The 21,706-nt window shown below is 42.1% G+C and overlaps 1 protein-coding gene across 1 annotated transcript in view; it reads left to right on the top strand.

Annotated features, from left to right (window-relative positions):
* OCA2 (OCA2 melanosomal transmembrane protein) overlaps positions 1-21,329 on the top strand; it is a 338,099-nt gene extending 316,770 nt beyond the window's left edge. The window contains exon 23 of the mRNA XM_074983294.1: positions 21,242-21,329. Coding sequence (XP_074839395.1) covers positions 21,242-21,329 — 88 coding nt within the window. The remainder of the gene's footprint in view (positions 1-21,241) is intronic.
* Positions 21,330-21,706: the final 377 nt, after the last annotated feature.

The following is a 21,706-nucleotide window of genomic DNA, read 5'->3' as shown; positions in this document are numbered from 1 at the left end:
GGGTTCTGATCTTTGGCTAGGAAGAGGTCCTTAGAGATTTTAATGAGATTTCAGTGGAGTTCGTGGAGCCTAAATTACATGATTTTAGAAGTCAGTTTTAAATTCTTACTCTTCGGGGGGAAAAAAAACAGGTTAACAGTCAAATGTGGCTCTGAATTTAGATCCAAACTGTGTCTTAAATGTTTACCATTCAGCTCACAGGAGACCAAACCCCGCTTTGGGAAGTATGTACTTGGCTCCTACTGGAAGTTCAAAGAGCCACAGTCTCTGCATCTGAGGGCCGACTTTGACCCCCAGGAGGTGCTGTGAATACTGCATAGTTTTTATGCTTGTCATAAAGAGAAATGGTAGGAAATGATGCATACCTTCTTCATCTCCACTGGAGAGCTCTTTGACTTACATGTTTATTCATTTCCCTTCTCTCATATATATGCATACCTAAGAGAAATGCTTTTAAATCTGGTACAGGGGCATTCAGAAAGGTATATGCCAAGTTTGCAGCTACTTAGCATGTTTAAATGGAGTTTAATATTCTGTCATTCTGTTACTCAGAATAAATGTTCCACATACTTCAGTTGTTTACTTAGGTTACCCTGCATTTTGAAAACTGTGCAGAGCAATTAAGAGAGGATGTTCTTCTAAATATTCCAAATGCTCTCAGCAGTTCAGATTTCAGTGTATAGCAGAATTTAAAATATTAAACACCCCAGTCATTAAATACATTGCTTCAGTGACTCTTGCGCAAAGTTGTTTTTCTTCTAATCTAACCTGTAACGATCCAAAGCAATGTATTTTTGGTATAGACTAGCACGGTGGATGAATTTCCAGGCACTTAAATATGATTGAATAATTTCTGCATAGAATAACCAGTTCAGTGCACATTTGCAGTGTGTTTAGCAGTCAGATTATATTGACTCTTGATAAAGTATACTGATAGAATACTAAGTTTTCTTTTTGTCACCATGCTGAGCAGGTCATTAGGAATATATAACTATTTGCAAAATAAATTGAATTCAAAGGTATAATTTTGAGTAAGAATCAGGAATATTTCCCCACTTCAGTGATATATAAACAGAATTTCAAAGTTGTGAAATTGCTTAAAAATATTTTGGTGAATGACACTTCTTAGGTGCATTGCTTATCAAAGCCTCAGATACATGTTATGGAGGTATAAATAGCACTCCATAGTTAAGATTACCTTGGGAGTTCAACTGAAATCACACTTTTTTTTTCAGACTTTAATTATTTGAGTTTAGTCTCCTAATTTAGTCCAATAAGTCTTCAGAGAGCATTTGAAATTTCCTTTTGTTTTTTAAAGTTAAATTTATGCTAACAATTGCAGAGGAGAATATTTCAAATGATTTATTTTTGATTGGTTTTCCTCACATTTCCTTACATTTCCATAGTCCCCACGAATTCTGTTCTCTCTCTCTCTCTCTCTCTCTCTCTGTCTGGCACTTCACAAACACATTTTGGTATCATCTGAGATTTTGGCATGGTATAAAATTAAACAGAACAGTTATCTCCCTTACTCATCACACCTTACTTAAGGAATGCCAATATTAACTTCTGAAACTGCTCAAATCAGTCTGTAACTTGCCTTTTCAACAAAAATGAAAAAAAAAATCTTTTGTTCCTCAAGATGTATTTTAATGAAAAATTTTCCTACCACCTCTCTCCCTGAATCACCAGCTGTGCTGTGCACATAGCAACAGTGAGCAGAAAGGCAGACTGGGTGTGGAATGGAGTCTGTAAAAGAGTGTGACAGAGATGGGAAGAGGGAGGCAGAATAAGCTATCCAACACATCAGTTCTTTCTCTGAGACCTCGGCTATTTGTTTAATTTATCTGGCAAGACTTGACTGAAGCTCAGTGCACTTAGTCTGATTAGGCAGTCAGCAAAGTGGCCTATGGAGTTTCTTATTTGACCAATACCCAAATTAGGTAAGACTTTGCTAGTTAAAGAAGGTACCAGGATCAGATTGGAAGTGCTTAAAGAGTAACATTTTCTGGAAAAAAAATGTTTAAACCATTATTTTGAAAAATGTCAGTGGGAAGCAAAAGCAAAATCATCATATGATTGACTGAACTTCTCTAGTCCAGCACCGCAACAGCTGCTGAACCATAGAATTTGCAGAATGTCAGACTATTGACTACAGAACATCAATATTGTCTAGCTTGCATTACCAATATGTACACTGCTTACTGGGTTCTTAGAAGACATTTAGGGGTAAATTACAACTAAGTAACAGTACAGAGCACTGAGAGACAGGTCTGGTGGCTGGAAACAAACGTTATGGGACCACAGGAAATTTGGTCGCACCCATAATCAGACATCTGGCTAACTAAAATAATTCCAGACCACAGATGTTGCCATACTAGAGTGCACCCTCTCTCTGTCTCTCTCTGAGCTGAAGCATGCTCAGCAAATGAGGCTGGGTGGGGTCACCAGGTCCACTCTTGTCTCCTTAACCCCTTCAGTACCAGTGTTTGTGTGTGGCAGTGTGTGGGGGGAGGCATAATAGCCTTGCACTCTGGTGGGGTCTCTGCCTCTCCCTGACTCCTCAGGGCTGCAGCACAGCCAGAGGGGGCTCCAGCTCTGGTCCAGGCCAGGCTGCCGGCCACTGCTGTGGCCCAGCACCTGCCACAGGGATACAGGTCCAGTCTCAGTCTAGGGACGCTCTGGTCCTGCAACATCCGTGGTCCTGCCAGACCACAGATGTGCTGCATGAGAGAGCACCAGATTTAAGAGGTTCAACCCGTAACAAAGTGTTCTTTATTTAGAACTAGCAGATTTGTACCCTTTTACCCATTACTTGGGTCCTTAACTCCATTAAGATTTTTTTTCAAATAAAAGGACAATGTACATGCTTTATTTAAATGTTCATATTTTCCAAAATGGGCTTATTTTTATGAAGTTAATCTTTATTTTAGATTTTTTAAATGAAGCAAAGTGTATTTTTTCTTAATAACTTGAAACTCTTATCACTCACTGTTTTAATAAAAATGAGTCTTAGTCAATCTGGTTTCCCGTAACCTTGTCTTCTAGTTTTCAAACCATTAGCATAGATTTAGCAGGGCCAAAACAGAGCACTACTCCAAATTTCTCCATTTTAAATATTCTGTAAGATTTATTAAGGAACAATCCTATTCCAGGTTCATCCTTTTTTTCTGGCTCATCTTGGCTCAGTCTCTTTCAACATTCACTGAGTTGTGGAAGCTCTGGGAAATGGACTTGATTTGGTGATTTTGTCTCCCTTTTTGTTTGGTTTTATCTGAAGCAATTCCATCCCAGACACTCCTGTTTTCATGGCACAACCAACCCTTACATGCTTTAAGTGATGATAAGAGGAAACTATATACAGGATTTGGTGTCCCTAGCACTTATGATTGAGGAGGAGTTCAAATAGACAAACTCTCTAAAACATATAGAAGATTGAAGACAGATTATTTTATGTAAAGTAGAAAATCATAAAGCAAACCAAAATACCCTATGATATAAGTAGATGTTTTGGTAACTGATGCAGTTACAAATACTTTTCCAGCTATGCTTGCACTCATGCCGTGTCACATTTATTTTAATGGCATGAACATAAATGACTTGTGTAATAGCTTCTCGCACAAACATTTTGTAGCAGTTTAAATTTGGAAGCTGTTTTCTTTGAGATGGACAAAGGGTGCTCTACAGCCTTTACATAATCACATTTCTTCTGAAAGAACAGTGTGTAAGAATTGGTAATTAGGAAAACATAAAAACTCGCTCTTAAAAAAGTCTTAATTTATGGGCATTTAGCTTCAGAAGTTGGGACCCATTTGCTTTGCAGTTGTTATAAAAAATCAGATGGAGACAAAGGGAATAGAAATTGCCCTGGGGAAGTTTAAAAATGTATTTCACACAGATTGGTAAAATGTAACAGTTGGAAACATTGCTTGCAAATGATTGATTTCTTCCTGAGATGTTCTCTCTTTCCCAAAGGAGTATTGTTCATCATTATTCTTTTTAATTCATATTTGAAGATAATAAAAGCCTGTAGGACAGGTTGTAAAGCCTCTAAATTTGTAGTGCCTACACAAGTAAAAGCCATATTGTATAATATGGAAGATATCTAAAGCAATCTTTTTGCTTTGTTAAGTGTAAATAAATCATTCCCATCAATAGGACAGTGTTCATGTTCTTGCCTTTTGGTGCATTAAGGATTTTGGTGCAAATGTTAGAGGAAAAAATTGTTTCATGATGCTACAATGCCATTAATGAGGGTAAAAATATTGCATCTTCTGCCTGCATTTTCCTCAGCCAAAAAGGACAAATTCAGAGAAATAACAACCTTGTGTAAAATGCTATAAATGCCCTGGAAACAATGTATATACTTAAACCTGATCTTAAAAAAATACTGCTATGATCTCTTGTTGGTGTTATTTAGGGCCTATTTGGAATCAGAAACCACACAGCTGGTTTTCCCAGTTGTACATAAGGATAACTTGACAGATAACAGGGTAATGGAGAAGTGCTGTTTCACCGTATTTTAAAAAAATAAGGAAGGTGTATGTAATATTTCTGACAAACTCTAAAGAATAGCAAGCCTTTTCCAATAATCTCTTTATCTTAATCCCTCTGTACTCGTTATAGCTGTAGGCTGAAATAATATTTAACTCTCTCCAAAAGAGCCTTTAAAACATGAAGGCCTCCATTTTTAAGAGTTACTAGTGATTTAGGATGCTCAACTTGAGATGCTTTAAAGGGGTCTGATTTTCAGAACATGCAGAGCACCTGTCCTTTCAAATTTAAGTGCCTTTATGGTGCCTTAGACTTGGCATCCCAAATCACTGCTCTTTCGACAAATTCAGACAAATTAATTCCAATCAAATGGTGGTTCCCTTCTATACAAAAGCAATGGTGCCTCATCTGTGGGAGGGTGCCAAAGGGGGTGATATTTAAATGCCTGGTTTTCGATCTGTCATGGTGCTATAACCATTCCCTACTGTTGCACTTAATTCTGAAACTCTGCTCTGATGTTTAGGTCCGATGCAGGAGATGGAGGACTTAATTCAGTGTCCCAATGGGAAGGCAGGAGGGAAATTATGTTATAGACAAGAAGCTGGTTAGCCCTTTCCTGAGAATGTCAGTGACCTATAGTCTCAGTGGACTGTCCAATTTAATCTGATAAATAAAGAGAGCTACTGAACTTTGTAACTGGCAGTGACCTGCAAGCTAATACAGAGAAACTGACGTAGGTAATAATGCAGCACTTTTACAGCCTTCTTTGTGAAAGGAATCTACTGTGGCATACCTCATATTTCATAACATACACCCTCTCCCCCATTTAGGGCTAGAATATGCAAGTACATGGTATAACTACAACTGTTGCTTCTACATGACAGTTGTTTTCAAACCCACTGCCCCTTATGGGGCTGTAAGCTGCTCTAAAGGCTGCTGAAGGGGATGGAGCAGAGCTCTTCTTACAAAATTGGCCAGGTAGGCTCAGAGGAGTGAGCTACATATTGTAAGGAAGGTGCAGCTGTCATAGTCCATTGCAGGCTGGGGAACTGTGTGAGTAAGTGCCAGCAGAAATGCATTTTTTGAAACACAATCATTCCTGGAGGTCCCTCTGGGGAAGCACAGCTCCATGATGCTCCTTACTAAAGGTCAATTTGGCACAATTTTGCTGAGGAAAAACATAGCTCAATGGCTACGTCTACACGTGCAGCCAACATCGAAATAGTCTATTTCGATGAATAACGTCTACACGTCCTCCAGGGCCAGCAACGTCGATGTTCAACTTCAACGTTGCTCAGCCCAACATCGAAATAGGCGCAGCGAGGGAACGTCTACACGTCAAAGTAGCACACATCGAAATAGGGATGCCAGGCACAGCTGCAGACAGGGTCACAGGGCGGACTCAACAGCAAGCCGCTCCCTTAAAGGGCCCCTCCCAGACACAGTTGCACTAAACAACACAAGATACACAGAGCTGACAACTGGTTGCAGACCCTGTGCCTGCAGCATAGATCCCCAGCTGCCGCAGAAGGAGCCAGAAGCCCTGGGCTAAGGGCTGCTGCCCACGGTGACCATAGAGCCCTGCAGGGGCTGGAGAGAGAGCATCTCTCAACCCCCCAGCTGATGGCCGCCATGGAGGACCCAGCAATTTCGACGTTGCGGGACGCGGATCGTCTACACGGTCCCTACTTCGACGTTGAACGTCGAAGTAGGGCGCTATTCCTATCTCCTCATGAGGTTAGCGACTTCGACGTCTCGCCGCCTAACGTCGAAGTTAACTTCGAAATAGCGCCCGACGCGTGTAGACGCAACGGGCGCTATTTCGAAGTTGGTGCCGCTACTTCGAAGTAGCGTGCACGTGTAGATGCAGCTAATAAGTGTTATTTTACTGTCATCCTTCCAGCTAAGCAGTGCTGGATGAGATGCCTTTCAAAGCCAGCCATCACCCCTTATTTAGTGGGGATGACATTGACAACATAATCTCAGGTGCACTGTACAAGTTTGCTAAATGTTTAAAATAGATCTGCCATGTACCATCCATGACAGCTGCCCCACCTAAACAGAACCTCAACCCAGAGAGGATTTTAACTAGAGCCACAGCAGTCCTGTGCATTCACAACACAGGAGCATTTCAGCAATATAAAGTAGCCCTCCTGTGGGCTACTACTAGGAGAGAAGTGCAGTTCACACCCTCTGCTGCCATTCTCTGTCTTTTCCAGAAGAAAAAAGTTGCCCTACTGCTGAGCTGATATGCTCAGCTCTTTTCCCATTGTGAAAGATCAAACTCAGAAAGTTATCTTTGACACCTTGGACAATTTTTCTACAGTAAATGTAATGAAGTGAGTGAAATAAGACTAAAATTTTGATTTAAATGGCCAATGGGCATGCATCTTGTCTTCAGCCCGCTGACACCAACATTATCTTCCTGGCATATCACGGATTTGACCACCTTCTGTTTCAAGTCTCTTTGTTGGCTTCCCATTCTCCACTGCTGTCTTCACGGGGAGATGATGGAAAATATAACCAACCTTTACCACTTAAATTCTGGATACATTTATCAGCATTGCTGAGAGTAGCGAAGAAATTAGTGCACATCAGTGTCGTTGAGGCTGATCCCCACTTTGACACTTCAGGCATAGAAGGTGGATGTCTGCAAGAACTTTTTAAGTACAATGCCAATAAAGGCTTCTGTTTAAACTCCCCAAGGTCACAGATTCACTGACCCTGGGAGGTAAGGTTGCTGTCAGCACCCAAGTGCAAAAACCCCTTTCAAGAACCCAGGAAAACACACTTGCGATGTCTCCCTGTGGGATATTTCCAAGCGCTGAACCCTCCCTTAGGAGAGAGCTTGGAAATAAACTGTAATTCCTTAGTGGTTGACCTCTCAGCCACAGGCACATACATTAGAACCTCCTGCTTTCTCGTGCACAGGAATCAGATCATAGTCTTAAAAGGTGATTTTACAGTAGACTCCTGACTTACGTGGGGGTTGCATTCCTGCATGACCCCGAATGAGTCAAAATTCACTCAACTGCAGGAAGCCAGGGAATTGACCAGCACAGCAGTGCTGGTCAGTTTCAAGTCTCCTGTGAGATGGTTTCCCCACTCCTCTGAGGGGCAGCAGTCTGACTCTTGGCAGTTGCTCCTGTCAGCGGTGGCAGCCAAGAATCAGGCTCTCAGAAGCCCTGGCCAGTTTCCTGACTCCAGTGAGGGGAGGGGAGCTGGCAACCAGGAAGCAGCCTGGCTCCCTGCTCCCCTCCACTTGCAGAGCTGGGAAACTGACCAGGGCAGTTACAGGAGTGGGGAAACCACTCCTGTCAGTGGCAGCCGCTGAGTCAGCAGCACCAGTCAGTTTCCCCACTCCTCTAAAGTGGCGCTAGCCCTGTACCATTCAGAGTTGCATTAACCCAAGGTATGCGCAACTTGAGTGCATGTATCTTGGGGGAGTCTACTGTATTAACAAAATGAAGACCTACTTGGTAAGTAACCATGGTTGCTAGATGTTAGAGAGCGTCTAAAAAGGTAAATTTAAAGCACAAAGGTTATGTTTATATTGTGCCCTTAAGCTGAAATAAGGTATGCAATTTGCACTATGCAAATTGCTACCCTACTTTGAGCCAGTTTTGAAATAAGCTATTTTGGGATTTTGAAATGTCAAAATGCTGCACTTTATTGAGGCATCCCTTACTCCTTCCGCAACAAGGGATAAAGGGATGCTGAAAGAGCATGCCTGATATTTCGAAAAAATTTTGAACTACTGGGCACATTTCCTAGATGTGGAGTAACTATTTTGGGATATCTCAGTATCCTGAAATAGATCTGCAATATTAACATAGCCAAAGAGAATTACTTCCCTGCAATTCAGTTTAACTGTCACCTTGTATGAGGGTTACAGCTGCCTGGGAAGTCCAGCAAATCAAACCCAAAATTAGAAAGAAATAATTTGATCGTGTCTGACTAAACATCCCCATTCTACTCACATAGCTGTTGTTCCAAGGTTGCTCTCTAGATATGGATATTACTGAAAACTTCCACTCCTAGTTCCAGGTGTAATCTACCTCTTTATCCTCCTCTGGTCATACAAAGGACTGCAGCGGGCAAATCACTGCTTCAATTCAAAAAAATTCTCCACTCTTTTCCCTCTGGCTCCCCTGGCACCTTGCCAACACTTCATGGAGATTTTAAGGAGCCCACCGTCTTTGGGTTTAACTCTTTGCAGGGAATTTAGTTAACTGAATACTGGCATGTGATAGAAAAGTGGTAGAAGCCCTCCCGTCCGTCAAAAGCATATGTGTGCCTTTTTAATGTAAATTGCATTTTAAGCATATGTTGTTTAAAAATATCATACAGGTGTCTCTTTTGTCCTTATCTGCTGCTGTACCACTCATAGGAAGCTCAGCACCATCACATTTATATTAAGCATCTGGCTTCCAGCATGCTCCATGAGTTCTGTATTTAATATTTGATGCTCTGGATCCACTGAAATTACTAACAACCTGATTGGCTTGCACTGTGTGGCAGAACAACATTTCCTTTTAGTTTGTGTTTTAGCTAAACAAAATCATCTCATTAGAAAAACAAACAAACAAATGGGAGTTCAGAAAACTGCTTCATTAGTGATTTTTGTGAGGTTTGCATGTATGGCTTTCTTGAAAATAAAATCAGATATTGTCTGCTACAGGTTGAACCTCTCTAATCCAGAACACTCTTGGCTGACAAACTCTTTAATCCAGCATGATTTTAGTTAGCCAGACAGACACTTATCATGGGTGCGGCAAAGTTTCCCATGGTTCCATAGAGTTTATTTCCAACCACCAGTCCTGCCTCTCAGTGTTCTGTGCTGTTATTTAGGTGTAATTTACCCCTAAATGTCTTCTAAGAGCCCAGGAAGCAGTGGAAGTGTTGGCAATGTACTAGAAAATATTGTCCTCCCATCATCCAGCAAATTCTCTCCCCTAGCACCTATCAGGTCCTGGGGGTGCCAGATGAGAGACGTTCAACCTGTACAATATCCTGACTTAAGGGCAAGATAAAGGAGAACCAAAACATAATTTACGTCAAGTCGTAGAAGAGACAATGAACCACGAGTTGTTGGTGTTTTTACATCAGTTTTGAATGTCTGTGCCTGTGTGGGTTGCATAGAAAATTCACCTAATTTAGAATACTTTAAACAAATAAAAGCAAAACAATGATACATTTTCAGTGTTATGAGAAGGGTGAATAACAGGAAATTGGAGCCATTTTAATCAGAGATTCTAGCATAAACTTGGATAAACCCTTACTAACGATAATTCAAAATCCTATTATTTGATCTGTTTTTCCATAGACTGGAATGACTGAACAAAAAGTGAGTTCGTGATATAGTAAAAGTCTGAGACATTTTTTCCCTACATCAAATACAGTTACATTTGACCCTAAATCAAATCCAGTTTTGACAGTTCCTATAGATCTATGCTTACATTGAGCACCTTAACAGCTCTTAATTAATCAGTCTAACTGGTTCCAAAGAATGTATCAGCACCTATCAAACTGAATTTGCTCATATGGCTCCCCACTGATAACAATAGGTTTTATTCATTTCTCATTTCAAGATTTTCAGAATTTAGGTTGATATTTTCTTTTCCTGCCTTACTCTTATGATGCCACAGGAAACAGTGTTGTGTTGCAGATCAAAACTACTGTTTGTGTTAACTAGTAAATCTGCCACGATATTCTACCCACTAGCACATGAAAGCTGGTAAATACATAACTATGCTCTAGCTTTCCGAAGGAGCTGGAGATATTTATATTTTCTAATTAGTAGAACTCTGTTGAAACTTTGATAATGAAACTGGGGGAAACTGAAAGACTGGGAGATCATGTGCTATATCTGTTTTGGGGTGTGGGTAAGGGACGGGCACATTGCCTGCCCCAGACATTAAACTGGCTGGTTCAAATGAGTCACACAATATTTTACAAGAAACCCTTGAAGGTATTGTGTGTGTGTGTACGTACCTGCACAGTACATAGGAAGCTAGTGAGTGATGGCATGGTTTTACAGTGATATGAGGTTGAATATAACCAACGTAGTGCGCAAGCAGTGGAACTATGAAATCAGATGTCATGCTACACTGTAGCATTTTTATTGTCTGTCACAGTTCCTTTGCTCAATAGCCAGATCGGGGGCTAGACAGCTGCTCTAGAGTTGCTTAATAAGCAGATAGTATTCTAGTTGTCGCAGACCCATTGAGAGAAATTTGGTGCCTCAATATATCATGTTTGCTGGGGCCCCATTCCTTCCTATTTCACCCCAGTTTTACCTCAGCTACAGATATTTCAAGGGCTGAGCTCGAGTCCCTAGTACAAAATTTCCGCCTTCCCCTTCTCTCTTTTTGTCAGCCCAACTGGTAAGGATGCTTATGGGGCGTGGGAATCCTTGCAGTTTTTGTCCATAACTCACCAAGTTTTGCAGGTTCTCATCAGTATTTTGACTTGAATGCTTAGAGTTTAATTAATGGGCCTGAAATTCATATTCTCAGTCCTGCTTCCTAGCTATTTTTGTCTAAATGTATGCAACCATTGTAAATATATCATATACAATTCTGTATTAGACTTTTTTTCTCTGTTTAGTTTACAAGCATAAGAAACAAAAGGAAGTTCATGCACAAATGGTTAGAAAAATATTGAGCATTTGGTGTAAACTACAGTAACCAGGAACTACAGAGCTGAAGCTAAAATTCAGTTCTTGTCTTACCTCAATAAACCAACATATGGCATATACAATAGTTAACATTCAAATACTGTCTTACTGAGGCATGCACAATTGGCTGATAAAGCATGAGGTTTTTGCTCTGAATATAAATTTGATTGCTTCTGACAGCTCAATTTGGAGCTTTAACATTTTTCAGGAGTAATGCATTATTCCCTCAGAACTCATGTTGATGTTGGAAAGGGAAAATGCATTTTTAAGTGGTGTCTGTTAACTAAAATGCTGCAAACAAGTAAATATAAAACAATTTAGTTTTTAAAGGACTCTGTAGATTTTAATGACATTACAACTCTGAGAAAGCTGCTAATGGGAGAAAGCTGTTTGGTATAATTGCTTGAAGCACCTTTGTATCTCTAAAGCCACTGAAAAAGACAATATGCATGATGATAAATATAACCAATGGATGCAATATTGGAACACTGTTGGTGGGTTGTGTGTTGTTTCCTCTAGTTTTATTTAATGTAGTTAACATTTGAAATCTGAATGAAAGCCACGATAGGTCTTCTGAAATAATTAATCTATCCCCCAGCTAGATTACTAGAATTTGGAAAGTGACAAATGTAGCCTAAATTCCATTAGCTAAGCACTTAATAACAGTGTTCTTTATCAAAAAGACACTTATTCTTTCAGGCTGTCACCTCATTTTTCAGTGACATAATATAATGCAGGTGTTCAGTGTTCAAAGTTCACTACAGATATTCCGCTAGTGCATGGGTTCCCAAACTCGGGGGTGTAAGCCGCTGGGGTGGCATGAAGAAATTCTAGGCGGGGCACAAAGCAACTCAGCCTCCCCCACTTCATCCCTCCCACCCCAAGAAAGAGCCCGCTCTCAAACAGGGACTCAATTGGTTAATTACCATTTGAGTCCTTCTTCCTTCAGCATGCAGCTGTGCGCAGCCCCTGCTGTTTTGCGTGGTTGACTCTGTAGCCACTCTGAAAAGGAGGTGGCTGCGAAGAGCCACGTAGAGTGCCCTCCTGCAAACATGAGTGAGTGAGGGATGGGGGGCTGGGGTAAGGGAGGGGGCTGGCGGTGCCTGGCTTGGGGCAAGGGGAGGGGAGGGGCGGGGCTCTGGCAGCTGGACCATAGATCAGGCTGGCAGGTGGCTCACAAGGTGGAGGGGGATTCTGGCAACTCGTGTGTGGGGGGTGCTCTGGCTTGGGTGGCTTGTGTGGCTCAGGCAGCTGGCCCTGGAAGTGGGTGGCCTGTGGTTCAGGCAGGTGACTGGCCCATGGTTCAGGAGGCTGGCCTGAGCTTGTGGGACTCTGGCACCTCGGGCTGGAGGCTTGTGGGGCTCAGGTGGTGGGCCTGTGGCTTAGGCAGGGAGCCTATGGCTGGCGGGGCTTGGGTGGCATGCCCACAGCTGGCGGGGCTTGGGTTGGGGACTCGCAGCCTGGGCAGGGAGTCTGCATCTGCAGGGCTTGGGTGGTAGGCCTGCGGCTCAGGCAGCTGGCTGGGGCTCTGGCAGCTGTCCTGTGGCTGGCAGGGTTTTGGCCAGCGGGCCCACATCTGATGGCGCTTGGGTGTCAGCCTGTGGCTCAGGTGGCTGGCTGGGACTTCGGTGGTGGGCCCACAGCAAAGGAAGCTGGCCAGGGCTCCAGCGGCTCAGGCCTGCAGCTTGTGGGGCTCCAGTGGCTCGGGCCCACAGCTGGCGGGACTCAGGCCCATGGATGACAAGGCTTGGGCAGCTGGCCGGGGCTTATCATTCTTCACCTTAAATTTGTTTTGTTTCTGACATTAAACTACATTTTTATTAAAGTTTTGGGCCAAGACAAATTATTTGTGCTTATTTTTATTTTTAAGTAACTTTTTTATGAATTGTTTGTGTTTATTTTAAACTATGAATTGAATTTTTTGTTAAAAGGGGGATGGATGATGGTAAAGAAGAGGTGTGGAGGGCCGGGGGATAATGCTGAAGACTTTCAGAACCTCTGCTCTAGTGGCCAAAGCCAAAATGTATTCGTTTTCTCTTGGAAAGACTCTCAATTCCCCCCTCTGTCTCTCACACGCACATACACGCCTGAACTTAAAAATATTTTGTCTACACTGCATGGTAGATGGATGCTGAAGTGCTCGATCCAGTGGCTATCAATTTATCACACTCCAGGCTTGCTCCCATTGATACTGGTACTCCATCAAAATGAGAGGAGGAGCCGGCTTTCATGGGAGAGCTGTCCCCATTGACCTTACTTGCACACACGATGCTGTGGTAAGTATGTCGAGATGAGCTATGCTATTTGAGGAACTGAAGGTGGTTGATGGTGCTGGTAAGTGTAGACAAGGCCTAAGACATAGTAAAACTAGCAACTCAATAGCTGTTATGATCTGCCTAGAGGTATAATGTCTGAATATAAAGTTTACCATATAGCAAGACTTTTAGCCAGACTTGACTTTGCAAAGGGTGCCATCTTTATGTTTTAATTTATATTTGGTCCCTTTGGTGCCCTAGAAGTGAAAATGTGCTTTGTTGATGGGCATTACATTTCTTTTTAGGGAGAAACTAAGGAAAGATGAACTGCTGTCATGTCAGTTTGGAGTCAGTCCAAAGAGACGTTGGGTCATTTACATTAGTGGTATAAAAGGTGGTAACCGGTTATCATAGTGCAAAGTAGGTGTGTAGAGGAGTTTGCTGGGGTTTGCTCTCACTGGGGCAGAGGAAGGCCACAACACCTCACTACAGTCAGTCTAGGGGTGGTTCTTGTTCAGAGCAAGGCCGCAGTTTTCAGACTTGGTTCTCTTCAGCGGGGTCAGAGCAAACAGTTGGTAAAGAGGACCACTCTGGTTCAGGGCAGCAGTCAGTACAGAGCTCTGCCGCTTTCAGCAGGGCTGAGCAAACAACAGAATATAGGCCAGCCCTGGTACAGGGGGTGACAGCAGTTAGTGCAGGCCTCAGTGCCTTTCAGCTGAGCAAACAACAGTAAGTACTTAGGCCAGCCCTAGCTCAGGGCAAGGCTGGCAGTCAAGTGGGGCTCAGCTCAGCTCCTTTTAGTGGGGCTGAGCAAACTAGCAGTCTGGTGTTGGCCCACAGAAGGGGAGACTGAGTGGAGGGAGGGAGGAGCACAGGCCCACCCACTTCACTGGGCCCCAGCCCACGGCCATAACAGCAGTTGTCAATAGGGGCTGGTTAGTGGGGATCCGGACCTAAACACACTGACATTGGCTCGGGCTGCCATCCCTGAGCTACTTCCTATCTTTCCCTCTGCAGGCACCTGGTTCCAGGCTGGATCATCAGGGAGCTTGGGTGCTTTGGTGTCCTCAGGGTAGCGGGCAAGTGGCAGGTCAGAGAGCTCCCTAGGGGGCTGGTTGGAGTTGATTGTTGGCAGGTCTGAGAGCTCCCTTGGGGTCTGGTTGGAGTTGCTTGTTGGCAGGTCTGGCCAGTCTGCAGGTCTCGCTTGGTCCCTTGGGCTCCCCTTTTCAGAGCCAGGGAGGAGGTATCTGATCCTTCTGGCGGTTGCCCATTCATTGAGCTTGGAGCCTCACCTCTTCTGCTTCCTGTCCTGTATGTCATTCTCTGGAGGGCAGGACAAGGGTGCTCTGGGTCCTCCCACCTAGGATTCAGGATGGACTCTTCTGCTTCTGGGATAGGGGAGGCCACACCACTTCACTACAAGGTATTTTTAGGAAGGTATTTCTTTCAGTGTGATATTATGCTTTTGCAATTAATAGGCCTATTTGAGACAAATACCCCTTGTTCAAGAGCAAGGGACTTTCTCTGACAGCTGTCCCCAACACTAGAGCTCACTTTTTTCCCCTGGTGAATCTAAAAACTAGACTCATTGACATTGTATTGCAGGATTTTTTTCTTGTTTTGTTTTGTTTATTTGCTTTTTAAAGTTTTGTGTTTTAGCCAAACAAAATGAACTGATTTAAATAAAACAAATGTCTAAAGATTGCTTTGCTGTTTTTTTCCTTTTCTTGTGTGGTTGCCGAAGGAGACTACACAAATGAAATATAATGGCTCTTGATCAACTATATGTGCTCAACAAAAAGTCTTGTGGCACTTTATAGACTAACAGATATTTTGGAGCATAAGCTTTCATGGGCAAAGACCTGCTTCATCAGATGCATCTGAAATGTAGTTACTGACCCTGAACTACGAGACACTTTTCCAACTTGGAGATGCATCTGATGAAGCGGGTCTTTGCCCATCAAAGCTTATGCTCCAAAATGTCTGTTAGTCTATAAGGTGCCACAGGACTTGTTGTTCTCGAAGCTACAGACTATACAGCTACCTCTCTGATATATCAAAACAAAAAGCAGTCAAGTAGCACTTTAAAGACTAGCAAAATAGTTTATTAGGTGAGCTTTCGTGGGACAGACCCACTTCTTCAGACCACGAAAGCTCACCTAATAAACTATTTTGCTAGTCTTTAAAGTGCTACTTGACTGCTTTTTGTTTTGATAGTGTATAGACTAGCACAGCTTCCTCTCTGTTACTCTCTGATATATGTGCTTAAGTACTTTGCAGAGTAGGTGTGGGTTACTCACATACTTAAAGCTAACCACGTGTTAAAAATGCTCTGATGAATTGTGACATTGAATCCTAACATTTATGCCAAGAGCTACTCTTTACTAGCCCATAGCTAGTCTTAGACTATTCATCTTTTCACAGCACCAAACCACTAAGGAGTAGTCCATGGAGGAAGAAATTCATAATTTACCACGGCTCATCAGATCTTCACCAGACTTAAATTACGTTTTTTCCATGTCAATAAAAACATCTCAAAAAGTTTAGCAAATTTAGCCATAATTAATTTATACGGAGAGAACTGAACGGCATTTCATCCACTTGCATCCACGTGTGGTGAGGTTCAGATTCTGGTGCAATTTTATGATGTCCTTATACTGATACGATAACTTCAAATAAAATTATCTTCCCCTGCCCAAGGAAAGGAATTAAAAGAGACACACAGTGCATCCATGGTATGTTCCTTCCCAACGTCAAACTTCTGACATTCGATCTGTTTCTCATTACCGCTTATTTGCTTTAATTTTTAACATTCTACCCAGGTGTCAGCTGGAGTTAATCATTTCCTACGGGAGTCAGACAATTAATGCTAACGGGAAGGTCGCTATATTCATCAGCTGCTGTTTCTATCTCACCATCAGTTGCCTGAAGTCTTTCGAAGTCATAACCATGATGCTTTTCTCCATATTTCAATGGGGGCATTTATAGCTTTTAGTGCTTCTTCATGTTGTTTCATACAAGTGTCCACCACCATCCCTGCCTTTCTGTGCTGGAGGAGTGTTTGAGTAGTTACTATAAAGGCATTTATTGTTCTGACCCTCTTCTGTATAAACTGCAGCACTGAGTCATTGGATAGGAATAATACTGCAAATATATTTCTGTCACTATTGATTTGAACATTAAAGTTGGAACTGGTAAATGAACCATTTTCCTTACAGTGAAGGACTATACGGGCAGTACATTTTTTTTAGATGAGCAAATTCTGGAGGACCAGTGAAATGCATACAATGGGTTCTCTATGGAAAGTGTGAACATGATCGTCAAAAGAATACAGGAGTTTTTTTCCAACATGTAGAACACACAGTTCAGCACCATTTATTTTTCTCACTGGGAATTTCATTTTCCTGATCTGAGATTCATTGCTTACAGGGACTGTACAGAAAATCCTGGCACAGACAGAAAACCAGGAGAAATTATTGTAATTTGAGCAATCAGAAGAAAATGTGGTTATAGGTTATATTCAGTGTTTTCAATTACATGGTAACTACAATGTAGGGTACTTAGTAGGTAACAACACTGTAATTTGTATGTAATTCCAGGCTATGTACAATCCACTTGCTATATTAGAAACACCTGTCCGATTGTAAAGGTGTCAGTCACATAGATAAGTGGCAGCACCTGTTTTGTAGACCTTTTCAGTAAAGGGGTGCTAGAGCCAATGCTGGTCTGTCCTTTCAGATAACAGAAATAACAGTAGTTTGCAGACTTGGGCTGACGGAAAGTTGAGACAAACAAGGCAGAAGACACAGAGGTTAGTTTGCAGAATAAGAAAAGGAGAGAAGGATGAGATAAAAGGATAGGAGGATAACTAGGAAAAATTGAAGGAATAGTAAGAAGAGAGAAAGAAACCGGGGAGGTGAATTCCCAGGACCCTGGTGATCATGGACCACACATTAAAGTATATCCCAAATTCAGACTGAGTGACTATTCTAAAAAAAATCCCCACCAGTATTCATTCAGATTTTTAAATGTATTTATGTCAAGTTTGTTTGCATATTTTTTGTGTTAGCCTTACATGTTTTCCAGGGATTCAGTATGCTTGGTGGAATATTTGCAGAATATTTGCACTGTGGTGAGCACTGGAATGTGCTACTGAGAGAGGTGGTGGAATCTCCATCCCCTGAGGTTTTTAAGTCCCAGGTGTGACAAAATCTTGGCTGAGATGGTTTAGTTAGGGTTGGTTCTGCTGTGGGCAAGGGGTTGGACTTGATGACCTGCTCAGGGCTCTTCCAGACCTAGGAGTCTATGATTCTATGATTCTAAACAGGTAGTTTCCTGTAACTATTGAAGTATTCTGAAAACTTTCTCTTAATGGTTATGATGGTCATCCAGTCAGAGAACAGAAATATGCCACACACCTTTGGTAACCAATCACATGCTCAATTTTTAAATATAAAAAGTGAAATTCTCTGTTTGTCACGTAATTTAATGAACAGTACTCCAACTGTAGTGGCTTACTCTGGTAGAGAATTTGGCAGCTAGTACAGTGAGTTGCTTGAAAATGAGCTGAAGACCAGAAGTTTTTTGAAAAAGTTATTTATCAAGTAATTTTGGATGAAAATTAAACATGAGAAAATTGCAGTGTTCCTGGATTGTGCCAAATGCGAAAAAGTGAAATTTGTACAAAAAAGTCTTGTCTCAGTTCTAGAAGAGATGGAGAACTTTGACTTGCTCCTTGACCATGTTGTTTCCTTTATATTTAAATAATTTTAGACTCACAACTCTTTTGCTAAGAAAACTAGTTTATAACTGCCCCTTTTCATACATGATCAGTCCTACCAATGACTGTGGGGGGGTGGGGTGTGTGTGTGGAAGCAAGTGCCCCAGAGTCTGGTGACTCAAAAGGGCCCAGAATTCCTGGCTGCTACTGCTGCTACTGTGGTAGCACTAGTGGCTGGAGCCCTGGGCCCTTTAAATTGCTGATGGAGCCCATGGTTTGTGCTCTGGGTATCACTGAGGGCTGCGTGGGGGAGGCTAGCCCTAGCCCAACTCAAGCACTGCTTCTTCTGCCTGAGGCCCTGTGCCTTCTGGAGGTGAGAAGCCAGCCCCCCCTCCCCCGCATCTCGCCCAGGGGCTTCTTAAATTTGTTGTCTCCACTGTCCCTGATAACAGTTCTCCATTCCTTGCCACAAAAACAGCAAGTACAAGTTAAAGTTCACATGAAGAGGATTACAAACACGGCCCTTTGATTAAGGACTATGTATACTGCTATGATTATGCATTCCCTGTGCAAGGAAAAGCAAAAGAGCCACATTGTAAACCAAATGATAAAAACTTCATTAACAGGAGTGACTTGCCTTCCACTCTGAAGCAGCCTTGAATTGCCTCCAGGAACTTCAACACCTGAATCCAATTTTCGAGGCAGCTTTTGTAATGTGAAGATGTGAATTTTTGAAAATGAGCCTGTCACTTTTGGACTTCAAACTAAAGTATGGCACATATGCAAGGACTGCCTGAAATGACAAGGACCCTGCTGGGTTAAACATGTTCTCATGTGACATGACGTTTGGCAGGCATTCAACACATTTCCTCATTGTATATGCAGATGCTGATATTAGAGAAGCCAGTAAGTGGGGGAGAAGATTCTCTGTGATGTGCTCGATCAGTTATATTTTTAAAAAGATAGCCAGGTATGGATTAGGGCCCAAACTCAGGCCTCACTAGGCAGTCATGGAATAATGAGCCTGACATGGAAGTCTTTGCACTTACACCCACTTGGTTTTGTGAATAGCTTCTTTTTTCTTGGGTTGCTTGAGCTTCTGTGGAGTGGTCAGTCAGAGACCACAGCAGGCAGATGGAGATGTTTGGATAATAGAGTGCAATGAAGCAGTTTAACTTTAATTGAGGTAGTTCCAGCTAACATATTTCGTTATGCCATCTGCCTGGTATTACTTGTACACCTTGCCTAAGGAGCTGTCTATTACAGGCTGAACCTCTCTAATCCGGAACTCTCTCACCCAGCAACATCTGTGATCTGGAGGGATTATAATTAGCCAGGTGACCACTTATTGTGGGTGTGGCCAAGTTTCCCGTGGTCCCATAAAGTTGGTTTCCAGCCACCAGTCCTGCGTCTCAGGCTATGTCTACACTTGCCCCCTTCTTTGAAGGGGGCATGGTAATCGGGATGATGGGAGATTACTAGTGAAGTGCTGTGATGCATACGCAGCACTTCATTAGGCAAATTCTCCCCTGCGGCAACTTCGAAGTGCCGGCATGCCATGTAGCTGGGGGCACTTCAATGTACCTTTTGCGCTCCAAAATTTTGCCCACGGCTACACAGAATGCCAGCACTTTGAAGGCTGACACTTCGAAGTTGCCACAAGGGTGAATTTGCCTAATGAAGTGCTGCGTATGCATCACAGCACTTCACTAGTAATCTCCCATCACCCTGATTACAATGTCCCCTTTGAAGAAGGGGACACGTGTAGACAGAGCCTCAGTGTTCTGTGCTGTTATTTAGCTCTAACTTACCCCTAAATGTCTTCCAAGAGCCCAGTCAGCAGTGGAAGTGTTGGTAATGTGCTAGACAATATTGATCTCCCATGGTCCAGCAAATTCTCGTTGGGCACCAGTCGGGTCCCAAGGGTGCCAGATGAGAGAGGTTCAACATCTATGTGTTTATATGGTGCCTGTTTGAGGCTGTCACTGTCTATTATGTCTTTGTATGATGCCTATTGCAAGGGATTTCTGATTGTAACTGAGTCATCTAAATATTACTGTAATACAACTTCTGGCAATGTCAAAGCTCCTCTAATAATACTGGATCTGTCCTGCTCAGATCACTCTTCATGGAGATGAAACAGCATTGGAAAAGCATTACATAAACCCTGGCCAGAATTGTGTTGCATGTGGAGGTAGGGAGCACAGGAGAAAGCATGGATAGCACTAAACTCATCACACACAATTTTCTTTTTAAGTATGTCTGCTCAGATATGGAGAAAGGAAAGATAAGGCAATTTTAAGTCACATGGCACCTCTGAAGTTTCCCTCCCTGTCATCAGCCGCACATGCATTCCATTATTGTCTGTGTAATCAATGCTGGATGAATGGTAAAGATGCCCTCAGTCTTCCAGATGCTGCCTAACATGATAAGTGAGGCAAAAAGGACTAGCAATAGACAAGCCACATATAGTAGGTACCTTCTTCAACTGTCAATGAAGACAATGAATAAAATATTGACATTTCAGTTATTGCACTTTGATGATGCCTAATAAAACAGGCAGAATGAAGCCAGCTAAAGAAATGTCAGTCATAAATCAGAGGTATACAGAACCTTAGTAAGTTTAGAGTGTGTGCACAGTATGAGGACATAAATAGCGAATGAGTTATTCTGCTGCTTGTTTAACTTGAGACAATGGGTATAATTCATGTTACCTGTATACCTGCATGTAGCCTGGCACACAACCAAGACATTCAGGTTTAGATTCAAAGTGGCATAAGTTCACGGAGATCTTATGGAGCTATGCTATACCGATTTACACCATGTGAATGTCTGACCCACACTTTTCTAAATGTTATAACTGGAAGTAGAAAATATCCACTTAAACACTGGACCACTAGGAATCACTATCATAAGCCAGTTGTACCTTAAAGTAATTTCATTACTTATTAAAAAAGTGCTATGAAGATATCAAGAGCTAGGAACTTGTATGATAACTTTAATTTTTTCTTTCAAAAAGCTGGCATGTGCTGTTATTGCTTGGCAAAGCAAGTGTTGCATTCTTACTGATTTTTCCTTATTTTGTTGTTTCAGGTTGGGTTTCCCCATGATGGTTATGTCTTGTACCATTGGGATGTGTTATCTCCTTGTTGCTCATGTCGTACTGGGTTGGAACTCTTGATAATTTATACTTTCAACATCAGAAAAAGTGTTCTGCCTTGTTCAGTCTATATATTAAAGCTCTAAGAAGTCACCATAGAAAAAGAAGAAAAAACATTTTAAAAAGCCACATATTAATTAAAATGATTGGCAGTCTGAGCTTTTTGTCATTCATAAGCTTATGTTCTGTGAACAATTTGCAGAGCTGAGTGTTGCAGTTTAAAGGATTCAGATTGTGTCTTGGTCAATATTTATAAAAATACAAAGAGAGACCATCACAAGGGAACATGTTGTGTCCTAAAACTTTGTCTTGCCATGGTCACAGATGAAAAAGTATCATTCACATGAAAGATGTTCAGTAGTTCTTTCTTAGGGGTTCATTTGTCTTTGTCAATATAT

Source organism: Carettochelys insculpta, chromosome 1, assembly GCF_033958435.1.
Source record: "Carettochelys insculpta isolate YL-2023 chromosome 1, ASM3395843v1, whole genome shotgun sequence".
Taxonomy (NCBI): domain Eukaryota; kingdom Metazoa; phylum Chordata; order Testudines; family Carettochelyidae; genus Carettochelys; species Carettochelys insculpta.
This window is presented reverse-complemented; position numbering and strand designations above follow the sequence as displayed.